The 26,618-nt window shown below is 44.0% G+C and overlaps 1 protein-coding gene across 2 annotated transcripts in view; it reads right to left on the reverse strand.

Annotated features, from left to right (window-relative positions):
* Nucleotides 1–2,688: 2,688 nt before the first annotated feature.
* LOC147457879 (SWI/SNF complex component SNF12 homolog) overlaps nt 2,689–26,618 on the reverse strand; it is a 51,770-nt gene continuing 27,840 nt past the window's right edge. Inside the window, exons 2-3 of one of the 2 annotated variants that reach the window (XR_015188158.1) lie at nt 3,173–3,312; nt 2,689–3,073 (exon numbers count right to left, since the gene is read on the reverse strand). Coding sequence is in view for 1 of the 2 variants with exons in the window: in XM_086512656.1 (XP_086368782.1) it covers nt 3,237–3,312 (76 nt within the window). In the remaining variant the exon portion in view is untranslated. Of the gene's footprint in view, nt 3,313–26,618 lie in introns of both variants that reach the window. The other variant, XM_086512656.1, reaches the window with a different exon arrangement.

The following is a 26,618-nucleotide window of genomic DNA, read 5'->3' on the forward strand; positions in this document are numbered from 1 at the left end:
CATCCTCAAATTTATGTAAAATTCCTCCATATCTTTCTTCAACTTAGCTCTTCTCTCTCTCTCTCTCTCTCAAATCAAACCAATGTTTGGAAAAAATCATTTTTCCAAACATACAAAATTCCTTTCCTTGAATTTACCAAGAGAAATTTTTGAAAAATAAGGTTTCTTTCTCAGGTTTTTATACTATTTTTTTCTGTTTTGAGGCAAAATTCCTCCTTTTCCCTTGCCCTCAACCAACATTTTTCAAATTGAAAACGGCACAATATTAAGCTGAGACACATATCTCCTGAACACTGAATCAAACCCTCGAAGGACTGGTTTTACATCCTTGGGGCAATTTCATATCTCCATAGCAATGTCATATGTCCATTAAGGAGTATGAACCAAACACACTATAAAAAGTTGCAACATGGTTTCATCAAAACAAGCATACATTAGGTCGATGACAATCACATCATCAAGCTACAAGAGACAATTCCATTAGGAATGGTAATAATGGAGACGCCATTCTATTAGGTATAGACAATCACACCATCAAGCTACAAGAGACAATTCCATTAGGACTGATAATAATGGAGACGTCATTCTATTAGGTATAGACAGCTACAAGGATATTCATACCAAGGCATATCCAGCCAAGCACCCACATAGAAATGATGATCCCAAGCTCTTATAAAAGAAAACAATTTTCATGCCTACTCTTCCAATGGATGGCTAAGGCAAACATTCGTGTGTAACTTTGTTTAAATGTGTAATAATGTCAAGTTTTCAAAATATGTTGCAAGATACGTGCATGCGTGTGTGCCCTCTAAAAAGGTATCCACAATCTGTTTCCACCTTCAACAAATATCATGTGGAAGCTGTTCTATCGTTTTTTGGTTCAAGAACCTTTACTCAATGCATGAGATCAACACAATTTTCCCTTGAGGGCTGTTAAATCACCTCCATATGCACTCAATTGTAAAGCCTGCTACTATACCATCAATAGTTGGGAATCATCCAAAGGCTAATCACTAGTAGCAGCAATTAAAGACCTACGACAATACATTCTAGTCCTCTTCAACTACCCTCTATTTGCCAATAGGCAGAGATTCAGCTTGTCTCATTAACTGGTAATGGGAACATATGGCATGCCTCTTTGTTCCCAAATCCTTTTATTCCTCTACCCTCTACATGTTCAATATACTCATGTTCTTTGGTGCTCAAATTCCCCCAGACAATAGCAAAGCTCATGGTGCGTTGCGTCAAAGATAGATGTCACAATCGAATGCCACATGCACAAGTTTCATCTCCTAGCCACCATACCCTTAAAACAGTTCAACATCCAAACTACCGCAAAACTACCCGCACCAACTATATGTCATGGCCACACTAGCTTTAACACCACAACATTTCATGTGCATCCCCAACAAAGGCATTACTCCCACACAATGTTTTCGAGATTTCCGTCACTTGCCAGCTTGCTACTTATGATGTAAAATATAAAAGGTCCATGCGTATGTGGAGAAAAAGAACGAGGGAGAAAGGCCATGTTACTGCCAAACTGAGCCATTACACAAATTGGAATGTAGAATGGAAAATGGAAAATGGAAAATGAAAAACAGTGCATGAAACCATGCAAAGCCAACTAGATGGCTGGCTTATAGCATTCACTGTCCAGAGGCATACCTTTTTGTGATACAAGTGTGTACTATTTGCACCAAACCAAGACAAGTCGGAAAATGTTGATTGGAAGGGTCCAGAGAGAGAGAGAGAGAGAGAGAGAGAGTTCAAAATCGTTGCTACCACACTTTCAAGGAGAACAGAGCTGAAACAGGGTGTCATCAAGCAGTTGAGAAAAGTTCACTTTAGACAGATTTTCTCATGAGCAAGTCAGACACGAGAACAAGCATCTGATATTGAGTGATACAACCGTGCCATTAAGGGCATACAGCAAATCCAGTAACACCTATGCAAATCAATTCAGAATGCATAACCAAAACAAATCAAAACAAGTTACTACAGTGACAAATGTTTTTATGAACCAATATGACTCAACACACAGGTTTCAAAAAGTGAATTCAAATTCAAGGCTCTGCCAATAGCTGAATGAAGTGCCTGAAAATGAAGTGCCTGAGTATATAACACGAAAAAAGTAAAAGCCATCTTGCAGTTTAAGGGCCTGCCCAGGAAAGTCACCCACGAATAGGCTCATACCAACAAAACATTCTCACAGCCTGAACATTCTCATGTTATAGTTGTAGAGACTACAGGGCAGCATAGTGATGACAGAGCCTTGTCTGTCAACTGCTGAAATTTGGGTAGTAAAAGACAAAGAGTTGGTCAAGAAGATATCAAGAGACTGCCGCCAAAATGAGGTCTCACATTGTAACTTACCATAACATCATGAGCTTCTGTAAAGGAGGCACGCATACCTAGCTGGGTGCGGTTGGGGGCAGGACCACCAAGGGGAAGCTGGTAATGTTAAACAGTGCATGCAAACAATGAGAAAGAACCCATTTACCTTCCTGAGAAAATGTCAAAATCTTCTTGTGAGATGAGCACACTATTATATAGCTTCAAGAAAAATAAAGCAAGGAGCAGAAAACTAACTTAAGACAAACCACCCCTGTGGTGCAAATAAGCATTAAATGCAGCCAGGCGGTCCCACTGGTCACCAAAAAAGTTAAGAGGAAAACCAGGAAGGTGTGTAAAAACCAGAATGATTGCTATCGCAGCTTTTTAAAAGGTTAACAATTTGCGCCATGAGCAATTCCTTGTAAAATACTGAGCTAACATTCACATGGCAAAATACTTAATACCAGCACCAATCTCCACCTGAATTTCAAGCATAAGCTATATATTTCAGACCTACACTATACCTCAAACCAAGTGGCTGAACTTCAAAAACTCCAGAGAGTCCGCCAATCTGCTATACAAGCTTTGGAGCATAATGGAAAGGAGACGAGAACCCTTGAAGGTCTGCCTATGCAGATTTGAAAAGATGACCATTTATAGTAATGTCTTTGTCTGTGACATGCCTCTTTGAATCCATAAATGGCAAAAGTTAGCTACCCCCCATGTCACTGTTCTCCTGATGGAAAATCAGTGTAAACTTAGACACAAACGATGACATTAACCAAGTGCAGGACAGTTTGAGCTTGTAACCACGTTGCAAAAAGGCAGGGCATACCCAGGCAAATATGGAACACCTCCTTAAACAGCAGCCAAGACAACTTAAACCCTTATTTTACATCTCAAGTGTTGCCGGGGGCATCCGAACCAACTGCTGGTGGTGGGCGATTCAAGTATCTGATGACTGCATCCTCAACCCTGCAGAGACATCAATACAAGCTATCACATTGAATTTTTACACCCCTCATCAGAATTTTTACAGATGATCAACAATATTGGCTAGGTTTGCTCACACTATTATCTGATAATAGCTCCTTGAACAAGTTACAAAGGTACATGTCATCAGAAATGAAGTCTACTGAACAAAATTCATAAAACTGCAGATTCAATATTAGAAGACAAAGACACTATTTGGGCAGTTCTCCATCTCTCTCTTCTCTTTCTCGTTCCCCTACCCTCAGCCAGGAGGCTGATTGCCCCTCCTCTCTTTTGGTGTAAAAGCCAGGACGCTCCTATTTTTAGGACGTTCTCTGAGCCCATAAAAGGGGGGCGCTCGCCCTCTCTGCCCTGAGAGATGCAAAAGTGTCCCCTCTCTCAGAAAACACCTTTACAGCCCCTGGTTTGATGCAGATTTTCAGCCATCTTCCTCTTGCTGCAGAGCATCATACAGGCTAGCTGTGATAATAACATGCTAATTTCCTCTATATTTAGCCCATGAATATCGTAGATGAGGTTGTATACAGCAGACAGACTTCGCAATAAATCAGTTAGTATGAGAAGTGATCTCGATTGAGGAGTCACATTTCTGCTTGCAACTCTTGACAGAAGATGCCCTCTGTTTTAGCTCTCTTTTTGTTCTCTCTCTTAATCTGTTCTTTAGGGAAGCAGAAGCAGTAAAAGGCTCTCGAGAGCGAGCCAATCTCAGATTCCCTCCGTGTACGAGCTGTGCTTTTCACTCAGACAGGGTGTCATCCAATACCTTCGACATATTCATCTCTCAAGATATTCTTTCGGGCCTAGCAAATGATAGCATTACACGTCACACAAGAATCGGTTATTTTACAAACATAAACACCACTTAATGCAGCAGGTTAAAAAGGTGACAGAAGAATCAATTAAGCGACAAAAAAATAACAACTGGAGGCAACTTTAGCACTTCAAACGCTTCAACTTAAAAGATCTTCAAACTCAAACAAGCACAAAGTGGTGGAGTTCAACTCCCGGATGCAATGGCCCCTAGCTAGGCGCCCCTAGCAGTATTTCTTTATAAATTGCTCTTCACAGATACGACTACCACAAACAAAACTGAGACTGAGGCTCCCCACAAGCTCATATTTAAAGAGTCTTGCCCTATAGGTTTTACAAAGAGCTTAAGAGCTCAGCGGGTGTAAAGATGGACTCGGCCAAGATTGAAACCATGAAGAAAACGATGTTGTGAGTTACACAGCCGTTGAGGGAAAAGGTTTTGACCGAGTGCCATTGTCCACTTTTTACGGGTCACCGCGGCATCGACACCACCTTCAAAGTTGTGGAGCGTTACTTCTTTTGCCCGAGACTCAAGAAAGATGTGGACGAATTTGTTTGCAGTTGTTTAGTATGCCAGAAGGTCAAGTTTGACAGGCATCAGGCACAGGGATTACTACAGCCTTTACCCATTCCCACACGCCCCTGGGAAAGTATTGCAATGGATTTCATTTTTGATATCCCGAAGACACAGAGTGCGCCTTATGGCTGTTTTCAAGCCAAGGGCCTTTAAATATGAGGCTAGGGCTCATTCTCTGGCATGCTTCCTGAAGAAGGTGCAAAGTCTGGATACCGGCTTGTATTGTGTTGATGCAATATAAAGAAATACCAAAAGGGGCACCAAGGTTTGGGGCCAATACTCTCTGGGGTGGAATTCCGCCACTCCGTGTCGCGTGTTGTCTCTCTCTCTCTCTCAGTTCAGTTGTTATTTAAGTGCTTAAAGTTGTTCAGTCTGTTCTTTTCTATTGGCACGTGGTGCCCACCTTGTGACATCCTGACTCGTTCAAATTTCAAACAAAATTCATGGTTCATATCTTGAACCGCGATCAAGTTCATTCTTGAGCCGACATTGCTCCCAATTGCATTCATATGCAAATTCCTCACCATCTCATCCTCGATTTCACCTGCAAAACACGGAAAATTTCAAGGAGATGGCTCACCTAGTTGCAAAAGAGTGGAGGTCCAACTCCATGCTTCCCAATGCTTACAAATGCGAGTTCCTAGCTCATATTACCTATTATCTGTAAACAAATAACAAGATCTTCCAAAATCATTAATTCCCTACATATTGAAATATTTTGCAGATACCTTAATTTTCCAAAAGTTGTTAAATATAAAATCTGTTCACGTCAATGTGGAGAGCTTGTTGAGAGGATCAACTTTGCCTTCTATCGCATATCCAAATTCTCAACCGTCGAAGAGCTTTTTAAAGGTCTGTGCAACACAGAAAAAGCGTCAAAACAACGAAACTCCTTTTTCTCTTGCAAGTGGTCTTGAATTCCTTACGGCTTACGCCCTGTAAGACAGAGCGATGAAGACGGGAGAGCGCCTGATGCGCGATGAAGGGTGGGAGTGGCTACTAAATCCGCACTCAGGACACGAAGATTCTTTAATCAAAAATTATGTGAAATCCCTTAGCGTCGTCTTGCTCTATCTGCTCTCTGGTAGGACTGATGCGCTTTCAGAAAAGCACACGCTTGAAGCTCTAATACCACTCTAACAGACTTAGACACCCCAAGTCATTGTTAATCTCATACGACACACCATAGAATCAGTAAAAACACTTCACAAACTTTATCACAATTAAATAGAGTCGACAGGCCCGGAGTAGCTCCGTGCCCAGAGATATTGGCCCCTAAGTCTGACAGCCCTTTCGGTATTTATTTTTATATTAATGCTTGAGCAAAGTATAAAGTCTGGGGGTCCTCTCTGCTCAATTGCTTGTCATCAAGTCTGAGTGCAAGGGGCCCTCTTCTTACATATTTTAAGGCCCATGGCCTCTCACAAAAGCAATACATGAAAGCTTCAAACTCAAAAGCCTCTTGGCCCAAAAGCTACCAGTGAAAAACGCGGAAATCCGTACGTTGTGCAACGTCAACACATGCCAGCCATTTTGTGAAACGTCCGTACAACTGCCACATCAACACTTCTTGCACGATTTTATCTTCTTGGCTGTATTTTTTATAACCTTGTGTCCCTTGGGCCTCGTCAGAAGGGGACCGTTCCAACTTATAGTCATTTTTTACTCATTCGAAAATAATTTTGTTTGAGACGCTAAAAGATAGATCTCCATCCCCATGAACATTAGACTATGCAAAAATTGGGGTAAATCCATCCCAAAATGATGCAAGGGTATATTGGGAATCTTTGAAATTTGAGGGGTATTTTGAGAATTTTCACAAATTCTAAGGGTATTTTGGTAATTTTTCCATAGATTAATCAAAGTGACTCTAGAGGCTGTTCACATGCCTATATGACTTTATGATGTATTGTGCAAGTTAAGCTATGCAACTATTGACTTGTCTGGGCATGCAGGTCTTCTGAGAGGCTCACAAAGGTGCCATACTAGATCCCTAACTAAGGCCAGGTTCAGACGGGCGGCGGTAGAAAGAGGGGCAGGTGCGAGCATCCCCCTTGGCGGCTTGAGATTGGGCAACAAAACGGAAGCAGTTCTCCAAGGAACCTCCCCCCCCCCCCCCCCCCCCCCCCGCGGGAAGAATGAAAGTATCGCTCACTTTTCAGCATAAAATACGGACAAGGGGTGTCACAAACGGGAGCGCATAACAATATAAAATATACTCATATAAATAGAATTCATCACTTAGAACGAATAAGACTTGATGGTTCCTGGAAGCCTCGGCTTCCTATTCCTAGGGCAAAACCCTATTCCAAGGAACTTATGTTCCTTATTCCGAATCCTCAAGAACCAAGATTCTCGCGTCTGGATCTCACCTTCCAGATCCAGGGCATGGTATCCCTGCAACTCTTTTCCAACTCTATTCCCAGAGTCCTCTTCTTGCAAAACAACTTTGCTTTCCTGAACACGAAGTCCTTTCCTTGGGAATCTCAACTTCTGGATCACAACTCGAGAGACTACCTCTCTCTGATCCATGGATCTACTCCCAAGCTCAGGGTGCAAAACCCTCACGCTGATCAAGCTCTAGTTCCTCAGAACGCTTTTCTCTTGCAGAGGCTTATGTCTTCGTCTGCTCCTACTCCCTCACGAAGAGGAAGTACACCTACAAACAAATACTCAGAGATCATAACATGGAAATCGTTACCTACCAAGTCCCGACACTCAAAACGCAACTCGGTTCTCGAAAAGCGATTCCCCGACAAAGATCTCTGCACCACAGAGAAACGTCTCTTCAAATCCTACACACAAAAGAGGTGTGTTATCGGGTTCTTTCTCGTAAATCAGCCCCATCTACAACGTTTATGGGCTGAAAACAGAGAAAAACAGCAGCTTGTCGCAATGGAAACTCTCTCCGTAAGTAATTCGCAATGGAACTCGCGCACTGGGTCTTGGCAGCATCTGGTACAAATTGGGGCAGCCATGGGCATCACTGGCGGCTTCATCTTCATAGCTGAAATTCGCAGCAGCACCTCCTTTCACCTAGCGTTTCTTGTTTCTGCTGCTCTGAAAGAAAGAGAGAGAGAGAGAGAGAGAGAGAGAGAGAGAGAGAGAGAGAGAGAGAGAGGTGGACTTACTGATATTCCCTTTCACAAAGCTCCCGTCATTACTCTCAATGACACACCAGAAATATATGTACTCGGATGTTTCCAGTGAGAAAAACCCTCACCTATATTTCCAATAATTCACTTGATATCATTTTTCTTGATGTCCAAAGCGAGAAAACCCTCTCACTTAAAAATCCAATATTTCATTCAAAATTATTTTTCTGTAAGATAAAGCCAATTTAGCAACAGCGGGCCTTGAGCACAGGCGCACACGCTACGAGTGACGAGCCTTACCACTACGCCGCTACCATTGGTTGACATGACTGTGCACTTTTTAAAAATATCATATTGCCTCCGTTCTGTGTGAACAAGGAAAGCGGAGGAAGGAAAAAAGGCGAGAATTGCCGGCGGGCTTGTTTGAACCCACCCTAAGACTACCGCTAACTTGTAGCAGTAGCTTGTCCACGTGGCTTAAGTGCAATGTGCACGATCACACTTGATCAACGTTTGAGGAAAGAATTATAATTTGGCTACCTCCAAATGCCCCTCGTGTATTGTTTTCTGCACGCATGGCCTAATCTACAAGAATACTAGGACATATCACAGCTATGGTTAAAATCTCTATTAAGTTTTCTCATGGGAAATTATTGTAAACCCAACAACTCATATCAATATAAAAGGAGAAAAAATGATGTTTTTGATACTTCATGATTCTTGATGGTTGTACAAGTGTTGACACTTGCAACTCCAAGCGATCAAATTTAGTTTAAATTGTTGGACTGGTTGCATCTTGTGATTTATATTTCAACGGACTAGGTAAGTTCAAGTCTTGAAAAATACCTTAGTTATCCGAGCTAGTTAGCATGATTTATTAAGGGAATAAATTCATGTAAGCATTGATATTTATTATGATCTATCAATATATATATACCTAGATGAATCCAGGATAAGCCCAGATTCACCCTTGAAGGAAAGTGCAAGGTATAGACCCATGGTAGTCACCCACAAGACAATATAACCATCAGCTCCATCATGCATAGAATTGCCTAAATACCACGACATCCCCACTAACGTCGTCAGTGCCCAATAGTGGGTGTAGAACTAGGTACAAACATATGCTCCCCAACCCTCAGAACGAGGCCGTATATATAGAAATACACAAAAAGGAGTTGAAAACATCATCAAATGCCAAAGAAACTATTAGGTTTTGGGACAATCCTTTACGCCTAAGAGAGTGTCAGACTTGAATGTAACGCCTCCATTTTTTATATATTTCAATCCAAGGAGCATGTAGGGATGATAATATGCATACTATCCCGAATACATAAGAGGAAAAGGCACTTTCATGTGTTTGTAGTTGGGTAGTAGTGGTAGAGCAGTAGCACCAATTGTGAGAGCAATCTTAATAGAAGACGGTTGCGCAATCGCAACAAAGTTCATGCCAAAATATCGTGACAATTTTGTGTTAGACTTGGGCACCCCAAATCGTTAATCTAATACGACACATGAGAGAATCACTTGAAATACTTCACAACTTTATAACACTTTAAAGAAAATAATCGACACGGCCCAGTGTAGTTCGATGCCCAAAGGTATTGGCCCCAAAATCAGGAGCCCCTTTCTGTGTTTATTTTTTATAGTAATGCTTGAGCAACGTTCCAACTCCCGCAAGCCCTCTCCGCTCAAAAGCTCGTCAGCTAACTGAGGGAAAGAGTGGCCTAGGGCTCATATTTAAAGGCCATTGGCCCCAAAATCAAAAGCATAAATCTCTATAGACATGATTGCAATAAGGATTAGTTAATCGAGCATCTCAAAGAGGAATCTTCTTACATAATGCCCTTTCCTTTGTCGGCCATAGTGTAATCCCGCGTTCCCATACTCTGTGTCTTTACCCAAAACAACCGAGGCTCACTCTTTGAGGAAAAAGTGATTGATATCTCGGCAATGGAACCTTGAAACGGCCCGTGGGGCGGTAGGCTTTGGCTTTCACCCGAAATTCTTTACTTTACTTTAGATACACAAAGAGAGAGAGAGAGAGAGAGAGAGAGAGAGAGAGTACTTTGCAAAAGGAACCTACGATGGGAATTAACACTTACGCACACACATGGCTCAGAAGCTAGAATGCTCCGAGAAGACGTCGACAACCTGTAGGCCCCAAAATTGGCACCCATTTCGGTATTTCTTTATCCTTTGAGAGGGTAAATTACAAAGTAGAGTCCTGGGAATTCTTTACCTGTATCCACCTAGATACCACCTGTGTTGGCCAAATTTCGGCAACATAACAACCCCAAAACTTGGCAAAACCTATTCCCCTGCTGGAACCCACTTCCACTAGCACCCTCTGATTTCTGCCCAAAAACAGTAAATTCAGCTCGCTGTATTTACTGGTTTTTGCCCTGTTTTCAGCCCTAAACAGTCCCCGAACTGTCCTCTGTCATTGGGAGACTATTCCTAATGGTTCTGGCGTCCATATGGCTGAAAAACAGTCAAAATACAGTGCATAATCAGCACTGGAAACGCACCTGTACGGTGAGGTTATCACCTTCACCAGTGCTTGCTTTTAGAGTAGCACTTAGCTACTCCGAATCCTGCTCAAGGAGGCTCTTGCCTCAGCACAAAAGCATGAAACCACACAGTTGTACATCAGTCAAATGAAGAGCCCTCTTGTGGGGCATCACATAACTACACGTAGGGGGGAGGGAGAGCAGTGACTCCTAGCACCACATTGTACATAGAGTGGAAAGGAAGCACTCCATAGCTCTTAACCTGTGACCCGTTTCACAAATGAGCCCTTTCAGCTACAAGATTCAGCGCCCATTTTTCTGCGAGAGGAAAGTGCACAGAAATGTGCCACTTGGCACGATTACAAGCATTTTCCCGTTTCGGGGTTGCCGCCTAAAAATCTCCCGACTGGTTGCCCAGTTGACTTGGCGACAAAGTTCTAAAATGTAATGAGACAAACACATTTCATGGCCCAAAATGGCAGTTCCCTAATTTTTAGGAGATGCTTCCGTTTGGCTCCCATTGGTCTTCTGACCAGCTATCCCCATTGGGACCGCATCCAAAAATGCAATGTGGCCCAACTGTCGGGTATTTTCCTTTGGTGGTCCCACCTTGACTTAATGCCTTTATTGAGTTCACTTCCTAGTATCCACCAACTTGCTAAGTGCAACGGGGGGACCTACATGATCTTGAACTAAGTCTACACATCCTCTTACTGTACGAATTCCAGTGCCGACCAACTTTCCGTCTGCGGGTGAAACTACCGTTCACATTGGCCATACAATGTCCGACCATTTGCAATTTCAAAAAGAGGGTCCCAACAATAAAACAAAAATCATTAGAAAGAAACCAACAACTAAGGTTAGCAGTTGCCACGTCCTCGTGACATAGTTAACACTTGCCACGTCCTCGTGACATACCCCCCTCTTGAAATCGCAAACGTCCTCGATTGCATACCATAAATACACGCCACTGATGATCTTGTGCTATTAGCACTCTTTTATCATCGCATGTATCCGCAAGAAAGGTCGTAACACATAGATACAAAATGACTTAATGAGACCTTCATACTTTTGTCATTTCCATCTATTACACTGAACTCATATGTACATTTGGTGTGCTAGCCCTATCATTACCCCTCCTTTGCACACGTTGGGTTGGGGCATAAGTAGGTTGTAACCCAAAGGCTTCAAGGTAAAGCTGCAATACATTTGGTGACTCTGACAGTTCATGCCCTTCCATCCACTTTGCATCCATAGGCGGATAGTTCTTGAACTTCACCAAGTAGCGTCTTGCAACTTGTTCTTTAACTTTTCTGTCCTTATGTGCCAAAACTTGCTCAGGTACCAGGATCTCATCGGGTTCCTCAACTTCTGGTTGATCCTCATCTGGCATACCTTCTGGCACATTACCCACGAAGGGTCTTAGAAGACTCACATGGAACGCATCATGAATCTTCCAGGCATCAGGCAATTTCAGCCTGTAAGCACTTGAAAAGACCTATAGTAACACATATTGAGCTTAGAAAACAGTCGTTCCTTGCCCTTCATCTTCTTTAACCTTGCCTTTTCGAACCTTAACAGAATCCAATCACCAGGTGATAACAACAATTCACGACGGTGACAATCAGCACCCTTTTTCTACTTTGCCCAAGGCAACTTTAATTTTCTTATACATTTCATCCATGTTCTCAACATATCGATCTGCCTTAAAGATCTTGTCCTTTGTATGCAAAATGGGAGGAACTTTTTTGCCGCCTTCAACAATCTTAAAAGGTGCTTTGCCAGTTCATGAATGCACCGTATTATTGTACGCATACTCAAGCATAGGGAAATACTGTTCCCACTTGCCCTTTTTATCTGACACATAGCATTTCAACAGATCTAAGATAGTAGAATTAGCCTCTTCTGACTATCCGTCAATTTGTGGATAAAACGAAGACGAGAACTTGAGCATAGTGCCCATGTTCTCAAACAATCCTCTTTAGAACAAACTGGTCATGCGAGGATCACGATCACTGACAATTAACTGTGGCATACCATGGTACTTAAAACACATTGTACAGAAACAAGCGTTCCATCTGATCAGATTCTATCTTCTTCCTAACAGGGATAAAATGGGCCTACTTGCTGAACCTGCAAATAATGGTCCATATACCATCATTCCCTGTCGGCGTTCTTGGAAGATCAAAGATAAATCCATAGCAATGCTTTCCCATGGCTTATCAGGAATCGGCAGTGGTTGTAACAGCCTCGGTGCCTTTTGCCTGTCAAACTTGACTTTTGGCAAATTATCCATGCTCTCACAAAGGCATCCACATCTTCCCTCAAGGTAGGCCAATAGAAGAATGTCTCTACCGCTTTAACTGACGCATCCATACCACAATGCCCTGCATACAGTGGGACATGACTCTCTTCCATGACCTTATGTCGCAATGGCCTAGTGACACAAAGTCTGCCATGCATCATCATAAAACCATCTCTGAGGAGGTAGTGCTCATGATGTTGCCCCTCTTGCAACTATTCAAAGATGCTTGCAAAATCTTCATCAGTAGCATATTGTTCCTTCATGTCATCTAACTCATGATGATAAGTAATTGACACATCTGAAATTTGTGGCTTCCTTGATAACGCATCAGCCACAACATTCCTCTTACCTTCCACATGCATAATCTGGAAGTGGAACATAGAAAGAATGTTTGCCCATCGCATATGCTTTTCGGAAAACTTTGACTGTGTCAAGAAGTATCGCAAGGTATGATGGTCTATCTGGACAACAAAATCAGCACCTAAAAGGTAGTGCTTCCAACTAGAAAGTGCATGAATCACGACCAAGAGCTCTTTCTGATAAACTTGCATAGTCCTCTCTGGCCCTTGCAAAATTCGGCTTTCATAAGCTATTACCCGTCCATCTTGCATTGGCACTGCTCCGATGCTACTGCCACACGCATCACACTGGACCATAAATGACTTCCTGAGGTCTTACAAAACAATAACTCGATCAGAAGTCAACTTTTCCTTTACAAGACTAAAAGCTGAAATCTCTTTTTGGGTCCATCTGAAAGTGACCTCTTTCTTTTGCAAAGCGTGAAGAGGTGATGCTATCTCTACAAAATTCCTTCTATAGTAGGAACACAATCCCAAGAAGCTTCTGACATCGTGCATAGTCTTCAAGTCTGGCCATGTCTTAATAGCTTCGACCTTTGCGGAATCCATTCTGACACCATCCTTTGAGACTATGTGGCCAAGAAAGTGGATCTCTTCCAGGAAGAATTCACTTTTCTTAGGGTTCACAAGTAGCCTGTGAGACTGCGCAGCTCTTCGAACACAATGGTCAAGTGACGCATATGCTCCTCTTCATTCTTCGAATAGACTATCATGTGATCGAAGAACGTCCCAACAAACTGTTGACGCGAGTGAAAAATCGAGTCCATCATTCTGTTGAACATGGCAAGAGCATTTGTTAGCCCAAACGGCATCACTAGAAACTCATAAAGACCAAATGTCGTTCTAAACGCAGTCTTGTACACATCCTCTAGCCTTATACGAATCGGATGGTACCCACTCTTAAGGTCTATCTTGCTGAAAATTGCAGCACCCTCTAAACGATCAAGAATATCATCAATCCTAATAATAGGAAACCTATTCTTGAAGGTATTCTTATTCAACGCACGGTAATCAATACACATGCGCCATGAGCCATCCTTTTTCTGCACTAGGAGCATTGGGGAGTAAAAGGGTAAAGAACTAGGCTGAATCAGCCCCTTCTCTAATAACTCCTCAACCTGGCCCATAATCTCTTTCTGTGCGCCGTGCTAACCCTGTAGGGAGGTCTATTTCGTGGGCTTCACCCTCACACCAAATCTATCCGATGGTCCTTAGGTCTCTCTGGTGACAATTGCGACGGTAATGAATCAGAGAAACAATCACGAAACTCTCGCAAAAATGCTGACCTTTCTTTATCTAACACAGATAAATTTGACTGACAATTATCTGAGACATCACGTGCAAAAATCAAGTACACAGAAAGATGATTCTTTATTACAGAAGTGATAGCGGAAGCGAATACAATAGGGGCAGACTCCCCTTTGAGCTTTACATCCAAAACATGAGTGTTGCCCCTATGCTGAAGGGTAATCGTCTTGCCGAGGCGTCCCACAAGCCATGTACTCTGAACATCTACGAAATTCAAAGTAGCGTGTCGCACCCTTCCAATGGCATGATATAGAACTCTTCTGTGTCCACATACGACTGAATATGCAGACGCAGTTTTCCAATAATGGGAGTAACACACTCTGAGTGGCCAGGACATGCCAACCCTGCCTTTGTTGTGTACCCCATTTCTTTAGCTCTAATGCCAAGCTTCATAGCTAACTCTGGTGAGATAAAGTTTGCTTCGGCACCTGGATCAAAGAAGATGAGTGCCGTTTGATCCCTAACTTTACCCCGTGTCACAAACTGGTGACGTGGCTGCCCAATACATACACAAGCAATGGACCCTCAGAAAATGCGGTTAAATGCTGACGTGGCTGGTTGACTGCAGAAAAATTGTCGTACTGCTGACGTGGCAATTCCGTACGAGTGCTGACGTGGCAGCCCGCAAATCGCGACAGATTTTCCGGCAGCTTTTGCATGGGCAATTAACGGCAGCTTTTGGGCATTGCTTTTGGCTATGCAATGGGAGAGAGAGAGAGATTTTATTTTCCCTTGTTTTATTCACTCATGAGAAAGAGAGCCAGTGAGAGAGAGAGAGAGAGAGAGAGAGAGAGAGAGAGAGAACAAGCTTTTGAGTTTACCAACTTTTGGGGCTCTACTTTTAGCATCCCTTGTAATCCTTAAATAAGCAGGTAGGCCTCTCACAACTATTACTTACGAAAGGGAGAGCCTTCCATTCCTTTAGTGAGAGAGTGCAAATGATCACAAAACAAAGTGGTAAACACTGAATGAAGGTACTGAGATTAAGAGATAGAGAGAGAAGAATACGACAACAGAATGTTGTCAAACCCTCCTCCGAAGGCCCCATTCTCTATGGCGAGAGCGGTCTACTATTAATTGCACAAATCTCTACAATGCAATGGACTTGCCGACGATGTCGACGACGATGAGGACGACGACGAGACCGGCTGAAATCTGAAAATGCTAATGGCTGAAATCTGCAAATCTTTATCTGCTGAATTCTGACTCTATGTTGGTGACGACGGCGATGACGACGATGCGACGACGACACGCTGAAAAAGCAGATGCTGAAATCTGCGTTTTCCGGGCTGAATCTGCAAGCTTCGCTGGATCTGACCGTGTGGCGAGGATCTGTTGCGGGAAGGTGAGATCTGCAAAGTTCGGGGCTGTCCTGCGGTGTCTTGATGATGCTGAAAACTGAAAACGCTGATGCTTCTGGGTGTTTTGTCGCAAAGGATCTGCAAAACGCTAAGTGGTCCTGCTGATCAAAAACGCTAGGGCTGATTCTGTGCTGATGCAAAAATGCTATGGTTCTGCTGTGTCTTGCTGTCGCCAGGGCTGAACTGCAATGAAAAAACGCCAGGGGTTGGATTGATGCAAAAACGCCAGGCTGTCTGTAGGCTGAAAACGCTAGGTTTACCGCCGTGGAAGGTCTTGCTAAGAAGGTGTCTGTTGGATGTCTGGTCCCTACTGCCTCTTCTGCTAGAAAGTGCTAGCACTAGGTTTCTTTATATATTGGCTTAGTCAAATTTTCCTACCCAATTCCCAACAAAAGTCACTTAAAAATAATAAGTGAAAAATGGCTGAAATAGGGAAAATAGGTCTATGCACTGTAAAAATGCCCCCGATGGGTCCTGATTGAAATCTGATGGTCATGCCATGTGCAACTAGAGGATATGCATCTACTCTGAAGTGTCTGGACATGCACGGTTTGCAAACAGACTCACAAAAGTGCCAGAACACTTCCTAATCTAAGTGTACTGAACTGAACCCAACCCAACCCATGTCATGAAGTAGCTTGTCTACGTACACATAGGGTTAGATGTGCACGTGACATCCCCTCCTTTTCAAAGTGAGGTACTGGTACCGAACTATATGGCGTCGAGGGAGATCGCCAACAGCGTCTGGAATCCTGGAACGGACTCTTCGCCGGCCCACTCTGATGCGTGGGTCATGCGATACTTGAACTTCATAAAGGTCTGCAACGCTTGCTTCTTTGGGCCGCGCCAACAGCGACACAAAGTCATATGTGGCTCCTTTCATTCTGCAACTTTGTCTAGAGTTTTTTTGTGTTGTTTCAGGAGTCGGGTAGGGCACTCCCGGCCACTCTCCTCATACACCAGAAAATTGCACAAGAAGAACAACCAGAACTATGCACCCAGAATCCTAAGGCAGACGCTTTTGTCACTAGTTTCCTTTGGACTACGAGAGGCCAGAACTACTACAATATTAGGGCCATGATGTCACAAAGTGATGACGTGCCTGCTGACAGAGAAACCCTAATTTCTGCCAGAAACCCTAAAAATCCTGCAAACCCTAATTTCTGCAAAAAAAAACCCGAATTTTTGGAAACCCTAACCCTACCTGCTGGCTGGAACCCTAAGTGGCTGGAAACCCTAAAAGCAAGCACCAATGCCACTTGGCAGCAGTATCCTGAATATCCGGAATTTGCGGGATTGGACAAAAAAAGCAAATTTTGGCATGCTTTTCGCTACGCAAGGGAAACTGAGAGAGAGAGAGAGAGAGAGAGAGAGAGAGAGAGAGAGAGAGAGAGAATTTGCTTTATTTTGCTTGCTCTCTTGAGAGAGAGAGAGACTGCTTTTGAAATGAAAGCTTTTGGGCTTTGCTCTTGGGCATCCTTTGTAATCTTTATATTCACGGTAAGGGCCTCACTTCTCAGAGCATCTGGACGCAGAGTTTGAGAGTGAAACCCTAACCGCTCTTTGTACTCTGACATTGATTTTAATACATAAAGAAATACCAAAAGGGGCGCCAGTCTTTGGGGCCAATATCTCTAGGCACAGAACTCCGTCGGGCCAGTGCAAACCTACTGTGATCTGTGAATTGTTTTGAAGTGGTTATTTTGTGCTATGGTGATTAATTCTTGATTTGGAGTGTCCAAGTCTGTTACAGTGGTATCAGAGCGCGGCCGATTTCTCTTCTATGGAAAATCCGATACCCAATTTTTTTTCTGTGGCACCTATGGCTTCACGCAAAGATCAGTCGACTCCCTCTACATCTGGAGATGCGGACATGGATCACAACGAAGATTCCGGCAGAGAGTAAGGCCCGCCTCAGCCCACTCAAGCGGAGCAAAGAGAGATGAAGCGTCGTCAATTGATCGGCGATGCAACAAAGATGATGCTCAGTTTTGCAAAGGATCCGAAATTGGCAAAATATATGAGCGAGACTTCTTTTAAGGAAGTGCATGCGGAGTGGCAGAAAACCACTACACCACCCCTGAAACCCGCTCTCAAGAAACCTTCAGATCACAAACAATATTCAAAGAAGGAATTACAAGAGGTGCTTGATGCACAGATTGCTCAGCTTTTTGACGCGCAAAAGAAAGTCAAAAAGCACGGCAAAAAGCAGAAAGGCACTGACTTCCCGGGTTATTTGGGTCGTTAGTCGACATTTGACAAGGCAAAGAAACAGAAGAAGCATGTTCGATTTAAAGGAGTACCCAGTTCTTCTTCTTCTTCTTCTTCTTCTTCTTCTTCTTCTTCTTCTTCTGACAGTTCTTCTAGCTCTTCATATTCGAGCGAAGAAGACAGAAAAGGTAAAAAGCGAAGCAAGAAACAAAGCTTCGGAAAGAGCAAGAAAAAGGCAAAGAAGCCTAAATCTCGCCTAGAGACTGACAGTTCTACTAAGGACTTGTCTACAAACAGCTCAGATTCGGATGACGGAAACTTTTATGCGAACAAGAAGAATTTTGACAAAGCCAACCACTATGACTTTCTCAAAGATAAAAGCAAGAAAGTCCGAGAGTTTAAGGAAGGTGGCCACTCGATCAAGTTTGATACTTTTTCACGATACTCATATGCTTCGAAGGCTTTGTCTTTTATACAACAGTTTGATATCGCTTTCGCATGAGGACGCTATCCAGAGCACTCCAAGATTCGGAGAGCTGCCTCTTACTTTAAGGGGAATGCTCGTACTTGTGGTCCACGCTTCTTTTAAACAAGAGTGCGCCAGTTAAATGACTGAAATTTAAGAAGCTTTTTATTTCTTCTTGGTTGACGCAAGAATATGAACGAGATATACGAGCTGCTTGGAACCATCTTTAGATCACCAAGAAAGATACAATCAATGATTATTGTGAAAGATTATAGAGCTCTTTTCTACCCGCCTCTTCATTCAGGAAGATCTCGTTCAGAGAACAGATTGAGCGGTTCACCTTGGGTCTACCTACAAAGATCCGAGATCACTGCTTGGAGCAGAAGTCAGCTTCTATTCAGGAGTTGATGACTCATGCGAAGCGGGGCTTTGCCATTCACTCTGGCCGTCTGACCTACCCCACAGATGAGGCCATGACACAACGAGCCGAACAGACTTCTGGGAATGAAAGTAGAAAGAAAAGAGCAACCCAGAGAAAAAGGATGCACGACCCAAGCTTACTCCTCAGGAGCGAGCTCGATTCATCAAGGAGGGGAAGTGCTTTGGATGCGGGGAACATGGACACATCTCCGCATAGTGCCCTAAAAAGGCACAGAAAGAGCAGAATGATAAGGACGACGACAGGCCTGAGAGTTCGAGAGCAGCTGAGGAACGTGGACGAAAAGGTAAGATAAAAACAGGACTGGTTCCAGATTGTGTGGGTACCGATCCCGACACCATGGACGAGAGTACAAAACTTTGCCGAGCTTGCGGCAAAGTGAAAGATCAAGAGGCCCTCATCTTCTTTGATGGAGGAGCCAAGGCAAACTTCATTTCACCAGAATTGGCGGCGCGGCTCAAGATCACTCCCGATCCGATGGGACCACTTGCGGAGGCAGTTCTAGCGACACCCGACAGGGACGTAGCCATTACACCTGTCATTGGCAAACTTCAGTTGCATTGTCAAGGCTATTTGGGGCATGAGGACTTCTTCATAATGCCTTTGGAGGGTTGTGATGTTCTCTTGGGGATTCCCTGGTACCACAAGAACAACGCCGTGGTCGATTATCGGGCAAGAAAAGCGACTTTGACTACAGAAAAGGGCAGATGTCACAAAGTGATGACGTGGCTACGAAGAAACCCTAATTTCAGGCTGAAACCCTAAAACTCCTGCAAACCCTAAAAAACTGCCAAAAACCCTAATTTGCAGCAAACCCTAAATTCTGGCTGAAACCCTAATTTCTGTCAGCAAACCCTAATTTCTGCCGGAGGTGCCACGTGGCACCAGCAGTACGGATTTCCGTAATTTGCGGGGGAAATTGCGGCAGATTTTGCGCTGGCAGTTTTCTTGCTTTTTCTACGCGAATAGCAAGAGAGAGAGGGAGAAAAAGTAACTCGCTTTTTAATTAGACTCTGAGAGAGAGAGAGAGAGAGAGAGAGAGAGAGAGAGAGAGAGAGAGAGAGAGAGAGAGAGAGAGAGAGAGAGAGCAGATGCTTTTGATTTTGAAGCTTTTTGGGGCTCTGCTTTTGGGCATCCCTTGTACTTTTAAATAAGTGGGGAGGGCTTCACTTCTCAGAGCATCTGGACGCAGAGTCTGAGAGTGAAACCCTAGCCACTCTCTTGTACTTTGATCTGATTAATATAAAAAGAAATACCGAAAGGGGCGCCAGTCTTTGGGGCCAATATCTCTAGGCACGGAACTCCGCCGGGCCAGTGCAAATCTATTGTGATCTGTGAATTGTTTTGAAGTGGTTATTTGGTGCTGTCGCGGTTGATTCTTGACTTGAGTGTCCAAGTCTGTTACAGTGGTATCAAAGCACGGCCGATTTCTCTTCTACGGGAAATCCGATCCCGAATTTTTTTTTCCGCGACACCTATGGCTTCAGACAATGATCAGTCGACTCCCTCTGCATCTGGAGATGCGGGCAGGGATCACAACGAAGATTCCGGCACGGAGTATGGCCCGCCTAGGCCTACTCCGGCGGAGCAGCGAGAGATGGAGAGTCGTAAATTGATTGATGATGCAACGAAGATGATGCTCAATTTTGCGAAGGACCCAAAATTTGCAAAATATATGAGCGAGACTTCTTTTCAAGAAGTGCATGAGCAGTGGCAAAAAACCACTACACCCACTCTCAAGAAACCTTCTGCTCACAAGAAATATTCAGAGAAGGAATTAGAAGAGGTCGTTGATGCGCGGACTGCTCAGCTTTTTGACGCGCAAAAGAAAGCCAACAAACACGGCAAAAAGCAGAAGAAAAGCACTGACTTCTCGGGATATTTGGGTCGTCAGTCGACTTTTGACAAGGCAAAGAAACGGAAGTAGCGTGTTCAATTTGAAGGAGTACCCAGTTCTTCTTCTTCTTCTTCTTCTTCTTAATCTGACAGTTCTTCTAGCTCTTCAGATTCGAGTGAAGAAGACAGAAAAGGAAAAAAGCGAAGCAAGAAACAAAGCTTCGGAAAGGGCAAGAAAAAGGCAAAGAAAGCTACATCTCACCCAGAGACTGACAGTTCTACTAAGGACTCATCTACAGACAGCTCAAATTCCGATGACGGAAACTTTTATGCGAACAAGAAGAATTTTTACAAACCTAACCAGTATGACTTTCTCGAAGATGAAAGCAAGAAAGTCCAAAAGTTTAAGGAAGGTGGCCACTCGATCAAGTTTGATACTTTTTCAGGATACTCAGATGCTTCGAAGGCTTTGTCTTTTATACAGCAGTTTAACATCGCTTTCGCGGGAGGACGCTATTCAGAGCACTCCAAGATTCGGAGAGCTGCCTCTTACTTTAAGGAGAATGCTCGTACTTGATGGTCCACGCTTCTTTTAAACAAGAGTGCGCCAGTTAAATGGCTGAAATCTAAGAAGCTTTTTATTTCTTCTTGGTTCACGCAAGAATATGAACGAGATATACAAGCTGCTTGGAACCATCTTCGGATGACCAAGAAAGATACAATCAATGCTTACTATGAAAGATTCTGGACCTCTTTTCTACCCGCCTCTTCATTCAAGAAGATCTCGTTCAGAGAACAGATTGAGCAGTTTACCTTGGGTCTACCTACAGAGATCCGAGATCACTGTTTGGAACAGAAGTCAGCTTCTATTCAGGAGTTGATGAGTCATGCGAAGCGGGGCTTTGCCATTCACTCTGGCAGTCTGACCTACCCCACAGATGATGCCATGACACAACGAGCCGAACAGACTTCAAAGGAATGAAAGTAGAAAGAAAAAGAGCAACCCAGAGAAAAAGGATGCACGACCCAAGCTTACTCTTGAGGAGAGAGCTCGCTTCATCAAAGAGGGGAAGTGCTTTGGATGCGGGGAACATGGACATATCTCCGCAAAGTGCCCTAAAAAGGCACAGAAAGAACAGAATGATAAAGACGACGACAGGCCTGAGAGTTCGAGAGCAGCTGAGGAACGTGGCAAGAAAGGCAGATAGAAAAGCAGAACTGGTACCACATGGCGTGGGATCTGCATCGAATCTAATGAATGAAAGTACAAACTTTGCCGCTTTTGGGGCAAAGTGAAGGATCAGGAAGCTCTTTTGAAGGAGCCAAGGCCAACTTCTTTTCACTTGGAATTGGCGGCTCAATTTGGAATTACGCCCGACAGACTGACGCCACAGGCGGAGGTATTTCGCTTGGCACCCAGATGGGATGTTGCCATTACACCGAGCATTGGCAAACTTCGTTTGTAATGACAGGGGTGTTCAGGGCACGCGAGTGACGTTCTACTCACGATCCCTTGGTACCACAAGAACTACGTCGTGGTTGACTACCGGGCCGAGAAAGCGACTTTGATAAATGAAGGGCTTAGAGATTGTACTTGATGAACTTCAGTTTCCTACTCATTCTTTTGGAAGAGAACTGAACGATGGATAAAGGTTGAATATGTTTTGACCTGATCAAAAGAACGCCAAGATTTTTCTCCACACTCATGCCGATTGCTTTTCAGAGGGCCTGAAGATCAAACCATTGATCTGATACCTGGAAGCACGCCACCGACCCGGCCACCTTACCGTGTGAGCCGAGTACAGAATGAAAAGATTATGAACCTAGTGAAAGACCTCTTGGAAAAGGGTCTTGTCCAACATAGTACTTCACCATATTGCTCTCCACTGTTGTTGGATTTAAAGAAAGACGGATCTTGGAGAATGTGTATCGATTATAGCACTCTCAACGAAATCACCATCAAGAACAGATTTCCGATTCCTAGGATCGATGATATACTCGACAAGTTACAAGGATCCTCGTGCTTTAGCAGGATTGACTTGAAGAATGGATATCATCATATCCGAATCGCGCCGCGAAACGTCTACAAGACAGTCTTTCGGACGACTTTTGGGTTATTTGAGTTTTTGGTGATGCCTTTTGGCTTAACCAAAGCTCCTGCGACATTTAACCGGATGATGGACAGGATTTTTTCGAGAGTACAGGCTACTTGTTGGCACTTTCTTTGACGACATCATTGTTTTCTCCAAGAATGAGACAGAACACAGAGATCATCTGCTTCACGTCTTTCAGGCATTACGAGATCACAAGTTAGTGATTAACGCAAAGAAAAGTGAATTTTTCCTACCAGAGATACACTTTTTGGGACACATTGTGTCAACAGCAGGAGTGCAAATGGATCCGGCCAAGATAGAGACTATCCGTGATTGGCCCGACTTGAGGAATATCCATGAAGTTAGAAGCTTCTCGGGACTGTGTTCGTACTACAGGTGGTTCATACGAAAGTTTGCAGAGGTCGCTTCCCCTTTGCATATCTTGACACAGAAAGGAGTACCTTTCTCGTGGGGACCCACAGAGGTTACTGCCTTTTAGACATTGAAAGAGAAATTGACTACAGAACCTATTTTGACTTTGCCGGTGTTATGTCCCACTCACAGGAGAGGGGAGCTAGCCCAGATGCCGTCGAGATGGGCGTCCAGTGTCCGGGCGGACGTAGTGTGAACCCGGCCAGTGTGGCCCGCCATTATTATAAAAAGGAGGCCAAGGCCTCATTTACAGTTATCGACCCCACTGGCAGAGTGCCAGTGGTTAGCCCGCGAGGCTAGGAGTGCGCGAGGTCACCTCGAGGAGGTGAGGCCGGGTGGCATGGGACGCTCGGTCTTACAAGTGCACGCCTATGTCCTCGGACGTTAGCCCCAGCATAGGGGAGCTGCCGGATGGTGGCTATGGTCGGGTGGTTCGTCCGACGCGCATCTGTAGGCGGTCCGTGTGGCCGGGAGATCCTGTCTCCTCATTTGTTTCATGGTATCAGAGCCGGCTTGGCTGCACGAAGGACCGAGTGCACACTTACAGACTGGTTCGAGTCGGATAATCACTGTTTTATGTCATTTTTGATGAATTAATTGTTTAACTGATTATTTTCTTATCATAAGCTTGTGTGCAGGTGGAATTTAATGAGTTGCTCGCTGATTTTTTATAAAATTCAGCAGCCTAGCAGGTGGAAATCCGGAAAATCACAGTATTACTAATTGATTTTACTGGTTTTTCGATGAAAATCAATATATTACTCATTAATTTGCTGTTTTGGATTAAAATTCAGCAATTCATCTCTGTGTCAATTCCTCTCTCTGTAAGTCTCTCTGTGCGAAGCATAGAGAGAGAGAGAGAGAGAGAGAGAGAGAGAGAGAGAGAGAGAGAGAGACCTCTCTGTGTCTGTTTCCTTCAGTTTGCAGGGAACGTTGCAAGAGAGAGAGAGAGACAATTTGCGCAAGGAGAGAGAGAGAGAGCCAGCGTGGCCTCTCTCGCGTGGATTGCACAAGCGGGCAGGCTCCTTCGTGTGTTAGTCACAAGCGGCCACAAGCCTTAGAGATCCTTCCTCTCTCCACGCGTCCGCAACAGATTCCTCCTAGCGTTGAGTTTTTTTAACGCTACCTCTCTCCATGCGTTGGTTTTTTTTTAAACCCACTTAGGACTTTATTTAAGTGGCCTCTTTTATTTTAAAAAGGGCTAGGACACTTTGATCTTTTTTAAAGTATTGGTTTGAAACCTGCAATTTATTAAAAACTCACTTACACAAAGTTACAAAGCTTACAGAAACTTCCCATTTCCTTCTCCTGCTCCTCTCCAAAGCCTACTCTCTCTCACCTGCTCGCGCTCCCGCACTCCCGCCATCACCTGCTCGCGTTTCGACTCTCACGCCGACGCGTAGAGCTCTTCAAACTTTGACTCAGGTAACATCCAAATCCCATTCACCCATGCTCTCTACACATGGATTACAACTACTTTCCAGAGCTTCGACCAACGTGTTACTGCTCTGGAAAACGCGAACGTTCAGACGAACATTCGCCTGGCCTCTCTCGAAGGGGTCGTGCAAGGGCTTAGTTCTCGCCTCTCTACTCTCAAAAATATGGCTCAGTCGACGACTGCACGTATTAACGAGGGCGAAACCCATCTCCAGCATTTGCGGACGCAGATTGCTGCTTTTGGGCGTTCGCAGGGTGGTCCGACTGCCACAATTCCGTATAAAACTACAAATTTCTCAGGTGAAGAGAAGGAGTGTACAGAATTGGCTGTAAATAACTGGCTACACCAGTCAGTGGACCACATACTTTGATCTCCATGGGCAGCATGATGAACGGAGGATTCAGACGATTCCTCTCTATCTACGCAATAAGGCGCTTACCTAGTGGCATGATATGACAGAAAAGCCTACGACGTGGCTGATTTTTGCATGAAATTCAAGAAGGATTTCGCTAAAATGGACCCTTTGAAAGCTTATGCCAAACTGCAGAGTCTTTCGATGAAAACTCTCTTTTTTGATAAGTATACGACAGCTTTCAAAGAGGCGCTCACCTTTTGCAAGGTGGATTCCACTCACGCCGTGCACGTGTACTTGTTGGGGTTACATGAAGATTACCGTTGGGCCTTAATCAAAGACAAAGCCCCGATTGATGTCGAGGATGCAGTGGCCAAGGCCAGGACGTTCCATTTGATAAATGGAGCGAATTATGAGAAGCAAAGAACTGCAGACCATCAATCCAGTGAGGGTGCTTCGAGGAAGCGACCCCGATTCCAGCATAAGTCCAAATCACCACCGAGATCTTCTCAGGAAAAGAAGAAAGCCAAGAATGCTTCAGTTGCTGATGCAGTGAAGAAGGGGGCTTGCTTCGGATGTGGCCAGACGGGTCACCAAATCAAGCATTGCCCCAAGAAGAAAAAGACGCAGAAACCGCAAGGCCGTCCTTCGGTTCAGATTCACGAGATCGCAGGTAACTCTGATGTTGTTCAAGTTGAAATCCATCATTTAGCACAATTCATGCACAAATTGTACTTTTAGCACCAAAGTGTTTGGTAAGCACGATGTTCTCCGTTTCCCCGGGAAGATCAATGGTCACGATGTGACCGTACTCCTTGATAATGGAAGCTCACACAATTTTGTGGATGCAAAATTGGTGCAGAAACTAAATCTGCGAACGCAGGGCAGTGACCATGAGTATCGCGTGAAGATGGCTCGTGGCGTGGATACGGATGTATGGAATCGGATGGTTCCAGACTTGTCGCTCGAGCTGGCTGATTACAAAGAGAACCTGGATTTCCACATCATGCGCTTGGATAGAGCAGATGTTATTTTAGGAATTCCATGGTTTTATGATAAACAAGACTCATTGTATATAGACTATGTACATCACTCTCTTGTTTTTGTTAAGCAGAACATGCCTCATGTATCTGTGTCGCTTTGTAATCAGAAGTCTGTAAATAATGGTTTTGCAATACCAGTTGTTACTGCTTTGGAATGTATAAAGAAATAAAGTCTTCTGATGTTGACTTTTATCAATGTGTACCATCTACTTGGTTTGATTCATTAGTGCTTGGTACTTCTGTCACTGAATTTCGTAAAAATGTTTCATGTTCTTCTATTGAACTTGGGGATTCCGACGAATCCAACCTTATCCGAGAAATCATGACTGATTTCAAGGATGTTTTTCCTGATGATCTACCTCCTGGCTTGCCGCCTTCGAGAGGAGTAGATCATGGCATTGAGTTGGTGGCTGGTAGTCAGCCCTTCTCAAAGCAACCCTATCGGTTTAGTAAAACCGAGGAGAACGAGATTCAGCGCAACAGCTGAAGGATTATCTCGACAGGGGTTTTGTTCGGCCTAGCAAATCCCCGTGGGGAGCGCCAGTGCTACTTTCTCGAAAGAAGGATAACACTATGCGCTTCTGCGTGGATTACAAGGGGTTGAATAAGCTCCCTATCAAGAACAAGTATTCGCTCCCGGGCATGGACGATCT

Source organism: Adiantum capillus-veneris, chromosome 5 (genome assembly GCF_014529385.1).
Source record: "Adiantum capillus-veneris isolate H3 chromosome 5, ASM1452938v2, whole genome shotgun sequence".
Taxonomy (NCBI): domain Eukaryota; kingdom Viridiplantae; phylum Streptophyta; class Polypodiopsida; order Polypodiales; family Pteridaceae; genus Adiantum; species Adiantum capillus-veneris.